Raw genomic sequence first — 13,059 nt, 5'->3', positions numbered from 1 at the left:
CCTATCAGCGCTTGTTTGGCCGCCTGGGCCAGAGTAGATACCGCTGGGCTTTGTAGTACCACAATGCTCCGGATTGCCCTCTCCTGGATAGCCTCTTTTTAATTGGCCTAGGTCAGTGATCACCATAAGGTATATAAGACCCACATCATCTGGTGAGTATGTTATTCTATTACCCCCCACGGTGACACCAAGTACCAGCACTGGATCATTGGAGGATTCAACACAGAGCACCTACACAAATTATAATTTTTCCCCACTCTGCACTCAAGATTTACCTGCATATTTGCACCTAAGTCACTTATGAACTATTATTTATGAACTATTTTTGCAAATAAATTTTTTTTTGCACTTTTTGGTTGAATCACCATAAAAATAGCACCTTCCATCACCTTTTATAATTTTAAGATTTATTGTCTCAAATTGCACTTTATTATATTCATCTAATTATAGATGATAGCTATGGCTGGCCCCATTTTATTGTGGCCTTACTATCTTTTGTCTTCTGCCTTCCCTATAGCAGCTGCAATTTAAATCATTTATTTCACTCATTTCATTTATTATATTAGAGTTTACCTTAACCTCACCCATAGGCACGAGGGATATACAATTCAAGTATATTAGTTCTAATGTCAGGATTGACTGAACACTGTATCTAATTCAAGTGTGAATTTGTTTTTGGATTGCATAAACCTTCCATATCATCTCACCTGTGTTCCTTGCATCTAAACCTGATTAGCTGTTCAAAGTGGTCATAGACATGGTATTCTGAGTGTGTAATCTTGTGAAAAAGTTGAATTTTTAAAAAAGTCACTTATTATGTATCCCTCTGATACATTGTTCTTTTTCAGCTCAGCTAAAGGACATTGTATATGGTACCATTCCCTACAGACATAATGTTGAAGATTCCACCTCTGTTGAAGTTGGTACTTCTCCACCTCCCTCTCTACAACGTGGAGAAACTCTGTTTGAGATTCATATTGGAGGGATTTGTTTCTCACCACATGGAATAAGGGTTGTAGATGACCCTCAGCCCGTCACATTCTGTATCTATTCCCTGTATGACTTTGAGACACATGCAACCCCTGTTGTGACTGGAATCAAACCACAATTTAACTTTACCTCTCGCTATGCAGTAACCCCAGATCAAGAGTTTTTGTGCTACTTAAGAGTGGGCACCGTGACAGTGGAGCTTTATCAAGTCATAGGTGGGGACCACTGTGAGTTGGCAAGAGGACGACTAAGGTTGGACACAGCTTTGCAGAGTACAGACAGAGTCCATGGCACCATAATTATGACAGGTAAATATCTGTACATTGTATTATAATCTCCTTTCTACTGCCTTGGCTGCCAAAAGCAATATGTTTTTTTTTTTACTTTTCATGCTAGTTACCTATTTAGTTGTTTATGATTTTTAAGGCCATATGTTTTCCATATATTTATCAATATAAATCTACAGTCCTCAATTGCTTTAGGCTTCATGCATACAGGCCGCATAGGGGTAGAACAGTCTACAAGGCCTGCATAATGACAGTCCTAGGACCTGTTGCTTGCATGCATCCACTGAGATGCATTAGAAGAGGCAGCTGTACAGGGTTGTGCTTCAAGGGTTTTCAGAAAACCACTTGCATCTGCACTGACATGTGCTCTGCAGGTAGTGTGTTTTATGCATACCCCACCAATCAACCACGAAGAGCCACCTCTTCTAATGCATCTCAAAGGGCAGTTGTACGCAGCGGCAGCGGGTCCTGGGGATGTCATTATGCAGGCGCTACATGCACTACATATCCCTGTACAGGCATATGCATGAAGCCTTAGTGAGACAATCAAGAATATTATTCTAGTGGCAGGACTAAACAGCTGACAGCATAAACTGTCTGTAAATGCCTCTTATTTTAACATTTGTCCCTGAAGCATGGTCCAGAGCCCTCTCAAACTGGGTATGCAAATAGCAACAGTGTAGTGGTGACTATGCATAGCTTGAGGCTTCTATACCTCATGGGAAAATGCACAGGCTTGCTGAGAGGTCAATCGTGTCTAGGTCATTTTACCATTGGTATAAGGACCATGCTTAATCCTCCCCACCAGTAAGTGGAGAGATAGTTGAGATACTGTAGGCAGTGCTGAAGGGACAGGAAATTAGTATCAAGAGCAATATATATATAGGGTAGCCATTGCTGATTTCCTTCTGAAATTTCTAATTGGTTGTTTCTGACATCAATATTTTTTGAGTAACTAGGAACAAACATGCAGCAAAGTCAGGCAGTCAGGGAGAAGTACCTATGTCTAAGCATCTATATACAGTCTTCTGTCATTAAAAAAAATCCTACATTTTTGCTAAAGTAACTTAAGTTCTACATTACCTGCATGTGTGAATGTATGTAATGTAATGTGGGGGCAGGCTTTTAATTTTTAAATTTATTTTTTATTACATTCGATTTTGTTATTTTTTTTTTCCTTTTAACATTACTTACCTAACTATTAGCATCACAGGAGGACTGACAATTACCCCATTTGATAATACAGTAACAGGTATTCTTTATGAAGATATCTAATAGACCCCTGATGTCTCTATTGCAAGCCCATACAGATCAGGGACAACACCCCCTGATTCACTTCAAATTATTTAACCGCTTCCATACAGAGCAGTTAGACCCCCTTCCTGCCCAGACCAATTTTCAGCTTTCAGCACTCTCACACTTTGAATGGCAATTGCTCAGTAATGCTACACTGTAACCAAACAAATTTTTTATCATTTTTATCACACAAATAGAGCTTTCTTTTGGTGGTATTTGATCACAACTGGGTTTTTTTTTTCTTTCGTGATATAAGCAAAAATTGTGAAAAAAAAACACTTTTTTTCATTTCTATTATAAAATTTTGCAAAAAATTAATTTTTCTTCATACATTTGGGCCAAAATTTATACTGCTACATATCTCTGGTAAACTTAACCCAAATTAGTGTATATTATTTAGTCTGTGTTAAAGTTATTGAGTCTAGAAGCTATGGTACCAATTACTGAAAATTGATCACACCAGATGTACTGACAGCCTAACTCCTTTCTTGAGGCCCTGAAATCTAAGGACAGTACAAATACCCCCCAAATGACCCCTTTTTGTAAAGTAGAGAGTCCAAGGTATTTAGTAAGAGGCATGGCGAGTTTTTTGAAGTTATAATTTTTTCCCACAATTCTTGGGAAAATAAAGAAAAATTTTTTTTTCTTTTTTTCCCCACAAAGTTGTAAATTTATAAGCTATTTCTAACACATAGCATGTACACAGCAAAAATGACACCCCAAAATACATTCTACTACTCCTCCTGAGTATGGTAATACCACATGTGTGAGACTTTTACACAGCCTGGCCACAAAAAGAGACTCCACATCCAAGTAGCACCTTCAGGCGTTCTAGGAGCATAAATACACATAAAACTTTCTTACTACCTATCACACTTTTGAAGGTCCTAGAGCACCAATACAATGGAAAAGTCCACAAAATGACCCCATTTTGGAAAGCAAACACTCCAACGTATATTCTATGAGGCATTATGGGTCGTTTGAACATGTCATTTTTTTTCCACAAGTTTTTGGAAAATGTGGGAAAAAAATAAAAACTTTTTTTTTTTTTACACAAAGTTGTCAATTTATAGAATATTCCTAACACATAGCATGTACACAGCAAAAATGACACCCCAAAATACATTCTGCCACTCCTCCTGAGTATGGCAATACCACATGTGTGAAACTTTTTCACAGCCTAGCCATATAGAGGGGCCCAACATCCAAGGAGCACCATCATGTATCCTAGCCACTTGCCTAGGCCTATTTTTGACATTTGGTGTTTACAAGCTAAAATCAGTTGTTTTTGCTAGAAAACTACTTAGAACCCCCAAACATTATATATTTTGTTTTAGCTGAGACCCTAGAGAATAAAATGGAGATTATTGCAATATTTTTTATCACACCGTATTTGCGCATTGGTCTTCCAAACGCAATTTTTTTGAAAAAAATTTACTTTTTTGAATTAAAAAATAAGAAACCAGTAAAGTTAGCCCAATTTTTTTCCAAAATGTGAAAGATAATGTTACGCCGAGTAAATAGATACCCAACATGTCCTGCTTCAAAAAGGGACCTTTAAACCGGTTGCTAGGCAACGACATTTGCCGTAGCTCCGGTCCTCCAAGACCATCCTGTCTGTGAGGATCCGGGACAGGATCATTTTCCCCGCTGCCGGCAGGTCCGGTAAGCGGGGAGAAGGACCGGAACGTGGCGGGAGGGGAGGGGTGCACCTATTCCACCATCCCGGAAGGGTGATCCCGCAGCGAATCCGCTGCTGGGACCACCCTTATAGGAAAGCCAACCGCACACCGTTTAAAAAAATACCAGGGTTATGGCAGCTATCTGCTGCCATAACACCGGTATTTAGGTTTAAACGGAGGACGTATATCAACCTTTTTGGACTTGGACATGGTGGCTGTATGAAGGGTGACAGGTACACAGGTACTTTGCTGGGCAGGTGACAGGCAGGTGACAGGTACTCTGGTACTGATGAGCAGGTGGCAGGTACTGGAGTACTCCGATAGACAGGTGACAGGTACTCGGGTACTCTGATGGGCAGGTGACAGGCAGGTGATGGGAACTGATGAGTAGTACTGATACTGATAGGTGATACTGATACTGTACTGATGGGTATGGATGGTCAGTACTGATACTGATAGGTGATAGGTACTGATGGGTACTGATGAGTACTGATGAGTAGTGATGGGTACTGATGAGCAGGTGGCAAGTACTCGGGTACTTCAGGTGTCAGGTACTCTGATGAGCAGGTGGAAGGTATTCGGGTACTCTGATGGGTAGGTGACAGGTAGTCAGGTACTCTGATGGGTAGGTGACAGGTACTCGGGTACTCTGATGGGTAGGTGACCGGTACTAGGGTACTCCGGTGACAGGTACTCAAAGTACCCAAGTACCTGTCATAGGAGTACCCGAGTACCTGTCATCAGAGTACCCGAGTACCCTTCATCAGAGTACCCGAGTACCTGTCATCAGAGTACCCGAGTACCCTTCATCAGAGTACCCGAGTACCCATCATCAGAGTACCTGAATACCCGTCATCAGAGTACCCGAGTACCCATCATCAGAGTACCCGTCATCAGAGTACCTGAATACCCGTCATCAGAGTACCTGAATACCTGTCACCAGCCCATCAGAGTACCCGAGTACCTCTCTGTATCCCATCAGAGTACCCAAGTACCTGTCACCTACCCATCAGAGTACCTGAGTACCTGTCATCAGAGTACCTGATGGGCTGGTGACAGGTACTCGGGTACTTTGATGGGCTAGTGACAGGTACTTTGATGGGCTAGTGACGGGTGCTCTTTATTGGGGGGGGGGGGACAATCAGTGTGTTTTGGGGTGCACTGTATTTGGTAACTAGCTGTTACCACAATCTCCTCCTCACACAGGATCAGTGTGTGAGGAGGAGAACACGGTGACAGCTAGTTACCGTGTTCTCTGTTGACATTTGTGACCGGCTGTGATTGGACACAGCCGGTCACGTGGTAAACAGCCAATTTCATTGGCTGTTTACCGTGATCGGGGTTGGGCTCAGTCCAAGGGACGAGCCTCACCCCCGATCGCCACACTGCGCGCCCGCGCAGTAGCGGCGAGACCGGGGCGGGCGTCATATGACGGCCGCCCGGATCGAGAAAGACTTCCTACCGCCGTCATTTTATTATGGCGCGGTATGGAAGGGGTTAAGAGAATTCAGATGTCAATCTTTTAAACATGTTTTTTTTTTTTTTTTTAGCAGAGACCCTAGAGAATAAAATAGCTATCGTTGCAATATTACAATTACATGTCAAGCTTTAAAATTGTGCACACTTGTGGAACAAACTTCAGTACTTAAAAATCTTCATAGGTGATGCTTTAAAACATTTAATGGTTACCTGTTTAGAGTTACAGAAGAGGTCTTGTGCTAGAATTATTGCTCTCACTCTAATGACCGTGGTGAACTGGTGATACCTCACATGTGTGATTTGAACACTGTTTACATATGCTGGCGCGATTGCGTATGCATTCCCTTCTGTGTGCGAGCGCAGAGGGACAGGGCGCTTTAAAAAAAAATTGTTTTTTAACTATTTCATTTTTATTTTTTTATTTTTACACTATCTATTTAAAAAAAAAAATGTGATCACTTTTATTGTTGTCACAAAGAATGTAAACATCCCTTGTGATAGTAATAGGCAGTGACAGGTACTCTGTATGGAGGTATCTGGGGCCTTAAAGACCCCAAATCCCTCGTTTGCACTGAAAAGCATTGCCAAATTTGGCTGTTTTGAATCCTGTCATTTTTTTTTTTTAAGGCTTCAGTACCCGGAAGTGATGTCATGGCGTTGCTTCTGGGTTTTTTACATCGGAGACCCGATCAGAGCCGAATGCAGCTTTTTCAGGTCTTCAGCCAGCCCGCGGACGTTCTGGCTGGTCCCTCGGGTCTCCCAGTTGGCAGGAGACCCAGGCAAGCCGCGAAAGGCCGCAAGAGGGGGGTACATCCCCTCCCACTCTTTGTAATGACAGCCAAGAGGCTGCTCAGCCGCATTGGTTGCCATTACAAGTAAGCCAACCGTTAGTTCTAAACAGCTGTACCGGGGTTATGACTCTAGCTGCAGGCATCACCCCTGTACAACCCTTTCAAGCCGAGGCTGCATATTTGCATTCCGTTGGCACGAAGGGGTTAATAGCATTAATAATAATATTACCACTTGACGACTAGTCACGTACGTAGTACCAGATTTTGGTGTTTTAAATGCTTTTAAGTGCAGAGAAGAGATTTGGAGTCTTATAGATTCCAGATCCCTCCTTAAAGAGTACCTGTCACATGCCTATTGCTGTTCCAAGAATGTTTACATTCTTTGTGACAGCAATAAAAGTGGTAAAAAAAAAAATTAAAATCAGCAATGTAAAATGCATAAAAATGTAATAAACTAATAATTTTAAGAGTCCTAAGGTGAATGCATGCATCAGTCCTGCACACATGCAAACAGCAATCGTCCCACACATGTGAGGTATGATCATGATCACCAGATCATGGGCAGTAATTTTAGCACCAGACTCCCTCTGTAAATCTAAAGTGGTAATCTGTAAAGACATTTAAAGCGCCACCTATGCATGCGCAATTTTAAAGTGTGACATGTTTGGTATCTTTTTACTCAGCTTAACATCATATTTTATATTTTACAAAAAAAATGGATTATGTTTGGTGTTTTTTGGCATTAGATTTCAAAAAATTTATTTTTTCCCCAAAAATTGTGTTTGAAAAACTACTGCACAAATACCGCTTGACAAAAAAAATTACAAAACCTACCAATTTATTCTCTAGGGCCTCTGCTTTAAAAAAAATATATATATAATGTTTGCGGGTTCTAAGTAATTTTCTAGCCAAAAAAACTGATTGTTACGTGTGAACAAAAAGTGCCAGAAAAAGCCTGGTCTTCAAGTGGTTAATATAACATTAATTACAATATTAATAAACAAAGAACACAATTAGAGCAAATGAGCAACTCAACAACAGAGGATAGGTCCAGTGAAGGGGTAGCACAGCGAACATGGCAAAAAAAAATACAACATAGGGAATTAGTACTCCTGTCCCATATTAAAATTTCCTACTTTAGGTCAAGTTGCAGTATCAGAGTTCTCCAGCCACAGAGACCAGATTTTCTCAAATTTTAAGGGACAGCCTCTGCTATTGTAAGTTCCCCTTTACAAAAAAAGAGAAGAAATAGCCAAGGTTTTCCACCCACTTACCATTGGTGGTGCAGGAGTCTTCTAGTGAAGAAGAACAACAGACTTTATGGTGTAAAAATGCAATATACCAAGTAACATTCTAGCCACTCTTTTGGGGCTAATAGTTACACAAGCCCCAGTAAAAAAAAAACATTTCATGGGGTACCTAAATTGCAATGACATCAGAGATGGATTGCAGAACCTGGGACCAATATGCACTTATACCCATACCCAACCAAAAAATATGAATGAAATCTACGTTCAATCCTGGAACACTGCCAGCATGCAGTGGAATGATGAGCAGAAAATGTACAGAATCTACCTGGCAATAGACCTCTGATGGCACTCCTGGCTCCTCCTCTTTAGCGGGCATCCCCAAAGGAAGCCGCTTCCTATGGGGGCACTCGTTCGGGCTCGATCGTGAGCCACGCTGCCTTTGTCCATAGACACAGACAGTGCAGCTTGGCCCCACCCCCTGTTCCCTTGCCACAGAACTCGTTCGGGCTCGATCGTGAGCCACGCTGCCTGTGTCCATAGACACAGACAGTGCAGCTTGGCCCCACCCCCTGTTCCCTTGCCCCAGAATTTGATTGACAGCAGCAGGGATCAATGGCTCCTGCTGCTGCATCTCTGTCCTGTGAGGAGAAAGAGAGCGGAGAGAGCTGCTGCTCTTGGGCACAGCAGCGGATCGAGATCGGGCTCAGGTAAGTTTTGGGGGGGGGCTGGGGGGGGGTGCGGAGAACGCATTAAGGTAAAAAATACCTTGAGCCTTTAGAACCACTTTAAAACATGGCTCCATTAGTGAAAAGTTTTTGTTGTCAGCTGTCTGTTCTTTCTATAAGTTTGGTGTTTTTTTTAGTTTCCTCACAAGTTTGCATTAACCTAATAATATATTTCCTATGTTTCATTTTTTTTTTAGACTGTTACGATATTTTGATATGATATAAGATATTTTGATATTTACATTTTGAGGTTTATATACCCTTACGACAATGGCTAATAAAAAATCCTAAAAACAACCCCTGACAATATATCCCTGCTTGGGGAATTCAACATTTTATGACTATTAAGACCCTTGTACAATCCTGAGACCTCATGAAGCATTATAGGGGTTTGTTCTGCTGGGTTTTTTTTTTTATTTTTGAAGGATTAGTTGTACCCAATATTGGGCACTGTACAGGTGGTCCCCGGGTTACAAACATCCAAATTACAAATGACTCCTACTTACAGACAGAGGGAGACAACAGGAAGTGAGAGGAAATCTACCCTAGGAAGGAAAATTTACTCCTGTAAAAAATATCATGGGAAAAAATGTGTCTCCATTGAAGCTTTATCACCAATCCTTATTTCCACAACAAGCCAAAATTTTCAAAATCCAATTGTCACAGGGACAGAAAGTGAGGTGAAATCTTCAGAACAGGGGCACAAATAGCAAAACAAATGGTACAGGGGTGTTAACCATTCCCTATGCTATCCAAAAAAACTTAAAAATTATTTTTTTGGCTGGAGTTAGACTTAAAAAAATGTACCTGTTCCGACTTACAAACAAATTCAACTTAAGAACAAACCTACAGACCCTATCTTGTTTGTAACCTGGGGACCGCCTGTACTGTGGAATTGTACTTGATATTGTAGACCTCCTTCACCAGGAGGCTGCATACTGTTTCCAGTGTATGGACTCCCTTTTCATAAATAAAAAATATTTAACATTCAGAAATATTCACAACTATGCACAGAGTGCATTATATTACGCTATAATAAATACCACAACTAAGGCATATTACAGAGATGTATGAACCATCTGGTCCAATCATCTGTTCTTCCTACTGTACTTAGCATGTGTTAAAAACACAGTTGTTTCTTTATTAAACTTAAAATGTAGGGTAGTTAATTGTTATCATTATACAATAATAAAAAGAAAAAGTACATAAAAATACAGTTGAAGCCATAAAAGCTTATGAACATTTTTGCTTTTCCTAGATGCCACTGGGGAAAATATGGGAGAGCTGGACTACTGGCTGCGGCTGCATGGACCCATGTCACAGGCTCAATGTCTGCAAAGGCAAAAAAGTAAAGCTAAGGTTTACTTATCTACCCGCAGAAACACTGGGCTAGGAAAGGTGAGAAGCACAGTAATGACAAAGAGAAACATGGTAAATGATAATTATAAACTATAATATTTGATTGTTGCTGCTTGCAGTTAATTTGCACTGGCATAAATGACTTATACTTTTATGAATCTCAATTCTCCAGGCTTGTGCACCTCAGTTAACAAGCGGAAATCAGAATGCATTGATCATCCATATCTGGGGCTGCAGAAGTCTAAAAACAAGCACTCTTGGGCATCAGCCAAGTCCATATATAGTATATCGCTTGTATCATTACCCAGACCACTCCAGCAATATCATACCCTGTAGCAATAACCCCCAGTTTGGGGATGAAGCTGTCTACCCTGTTCACTTAACAAATGATCTAGAACGCTATCTGCAGAAAGAGTGTCTCTACATTTATGTGTTTGATGATGAAGAGACCCAACCAGGAGGTTACCTGGGAAAGGCAGAAGTGTCGCTACACAGCCTGGCGCAAGGTACCAGTATTCAAGGTAAGAATTTATTAGTTACATAACTTGGTTGAAAAAAGACACAAACTCCATATATCCCATACCCACAGCTGAACCAGAGGAGGGCAAAAAAAAACCACAATAAAGCATGATCTAATTCTTTCCAGTGGGTGAAAAACTTTCTTCCTGGGTCAATTACCCCTGGTGTTATTACCCATAAATGTTAGTATTCAATTATATTTTGTGCTTTTAGGAATGCATCAGCACTTTTTTAAAACAATCTACTTAGCTGGCCAGAACTAGTTCTTGAGAGAATCTATTACACATTTTCACAGCTCTTACTGTGTAAAAGACTTTCCATATGTGGAGACTAAATCAAACGTAAAGAATACCCTCTTGTCCTCTGTAATGACCTGAAAGTGAATAACTGAACATCAAGTTCACTATATGAACCACTTATGTATGTATATAATCATATCCCGCCATCCCCAATGACATTGCTTGTTAATATGATCAGCATTTTTGTAATCAAAACATTCATAAATTAACATGCTCAATTTCTGGTATATTATTATTTTTTCAAAGGTGATTTTGCACTTATAAACCCAAGCGGTAAATGTGCAGGATCAGTGCAGTTAAGTATGGAATGGAAATTTCCCTATCATGCTCCAGGAAAGAGTCTTTGGGATTCAGTTACCAGTGGTCAATTGATTCAGAGACAGATTCAAGAGGTTCCATTTTCAGAGGTAAGAGGATCAATATTCAATATCAGATATATATACAGTTTAAGTTTTTTTTTTTTAAGTTTTGTAGTCCATAGATATGACACTCCAGCCAGAGATTTAATTTTTAGTTTAAATAAACTTCAGAGAAGCCATTCTCTATCAGGGTTCCATGGAACCCTTGTGTTCATCCAGAGTTTGGTAGGGGTTCCTTGAGCTCAGTGGCGTACCAATAGGGGGGGGCGGGGGGGCGGTCCGCCCCGGGTGCCACACATTAGGGGGGTGTCAGTGTGTCAGGGAAGATCAGGGTGACACCCGGGGCCGGCCGCCAGACTGATTCCACCGCGGAGGAGGAGGAACTGTTTAAAGCAGAGAGGATGTGAGAGACTCACTGTCACTCCCGAGCCCTGAATACACAGCGATCGGCGCTGCCGCAGTTTACTATGCTGGTTAATGAGAAGGCGATTGGTTGCTAGGACCGCCTATCAACCAATCACCTGCTCATTAACCAGCATAGTAACTTCTGCAGTTCCCGCCGAGGCGCCGATCGCTGTGTATTCAGGGCTCGGGAGTGACAGTGAGTCTCTCACATCCTCTCTGCTTTAAACAGTTCCTCCTCCTCCGCTCTCCTCCTAAAAAGGTAGGGGGGGGCTTTGTATTGTAAAGGGGTTATTTTGAGGGGGGGCGGGGCTTTGTATTGTAAAGGGGTTATTTTGAGGGGGCGGGGGGGCTTTGTATTGTAAAGGGGTTATTTTGAGGGGGGGGCGGGGGGGCTTTGTATTGTAAAGGGGTTATTTTGAGGGGGGCGGGGGGGGGCTTTGTATTGTAAAGGGGTTATTTTGAGGGGGGGGGTGACTTTGTATTGTAAAGGGGTTCTTTTTTTGGGGGGGTGGCTTTGTATTGTATAGGGGTTGTATGGGGGGGGGCTTTGTATTGTATAGGGGTTCTATGGGGGGGGGCTTTGTATTGTATAGGGGTTCTATGGGGGGGGCTTTGTATTGTATAGGGGTTCTATGGGGGGATTTATTGTAGAGGGGTTCTATTGGTGGGGGCTTTGTATTGTAAAGGGGTTATATTGGGGGGCTGTGTAATGTAAACGGTTGTATGGGGGATGGGGCTGTGTAATGTAAAGGGTTCCAATGGGGGGCTGTGTAATGTAAAGGGGTCCAGGGGTAAGGGGGCAGTGTAATGTAAAGGTGTCCAGGGGTAAGGGGGCTGTGTAATGTAAAGGGGTCCAGGGGCTGTGTAATGTAAAGGGGTCCAGGGGTAAGGGGGCAGTGTAATGTAAAGGGGTCCAGGGGTACAGGGGCTGTGTAATGTAAAGGGGTCCAGGGGTAAGGGGGCTGTGTAATGTAAAGGGGTCCAGGGGTAAGGGGGCTGTGTAATGTACAGGGGCTGTGTAATGTAAAGGGGTCCAGAGGTAAGGGGGCTGTGTAATGTAAAGGGGTCCAGGGGTACAGAGGCTGTGTAATGTAAAGGGGTCCAGGGGTAAGGGGGCAGTGTAATGTAAAGGGGTCCAGGGGTAAGGGGGCTGTGTAATGTAAAGGGGTCCAGGGGCTGTGTAATGTAAAGGGGTCCAGGGGTAAGGGGGCAGTGTAATGTAAAGGGGTCCAGGGGTACAGGGGCTGTGTAATGTAAAGGGGTCCAGGGGTAAGGGGGCTGTGTAATGTAAAGGGGTCCAGGGGTAAGGGGGCTGTGTAATGTACAGGGGCTGTGTAATGTAAAGGGGTCCAGAGGTAAGGGGGCTGTGTAATGTAAAGGGGTCCAGGGGTACAGGGGCTGTGTAATGTAAAGGGGTCCAGGGGTAAGGGGGCTGTGTAATGTAAAGGGGTCCAGGGGTAAGGGGGCTGTGTAATGTAAAGGGGTCCAGGGGTACAGGGGCTGTGTAATGTAAAGGGGTCCAGGGGTAAGGGGGCTGTGTAATGTAAAGGGGTCCAGGGGTACAGGGGCTGTGTAATGTAAAGGGGTCCAGGGGTATGGGGGCTGTGTAATGTAAAGG

General features: G+C 42.4%; 1 protein-coding gene across 1 annotated transcript in view; it reads left to right on the top strand.

The window, feature by feature from the left end:
- RPGRIP1 (RPGR interacting protein 1) overlaps positions 1–13,059 on the top strand; it is a gene marked incomplete at its 5' end in the record, with an annotated part of 129,530 nt that overhangs the window by 93,908 nt on the left and 22,563 nt on the right. The window contains 4 exons of the mRNA XM_082244559.1: positions 849–1,298; positions 9,759–9,898; positions 10,032–10,380; positions 10,924–11,084. Of these exons, the coding sequence (XP_082100685.1) occupies positions 849–1,298; positions 9,759–9,898; positions 10,032–10,380; positions 10,924–11,084 (1,100 nt within the window). The remainder of the gene's footprint in view (positions 1–848; positions 1,299–9,758; positions 9,899–10,031; positions 10,381–10,923; positions 11,085–13,059) is intronic.

The sequence above is a fragment of the Pelophylax lessonae genome (assembly GCF_965119305.1).
Source record: "Pelophylax lessonae genome assembly, chromosome: 1".
In the NCBI taxonomy this organism is placed as follows: domain Eukaryota; kingdom Metazoa; phylum Chordata; class Amphibia; order Anura; family Ranidae; genus Pelophylax; species Pelophylax lessonae.
This window is presented reverse-complemented; position numbering and strand designations above follow the sequence as displayed.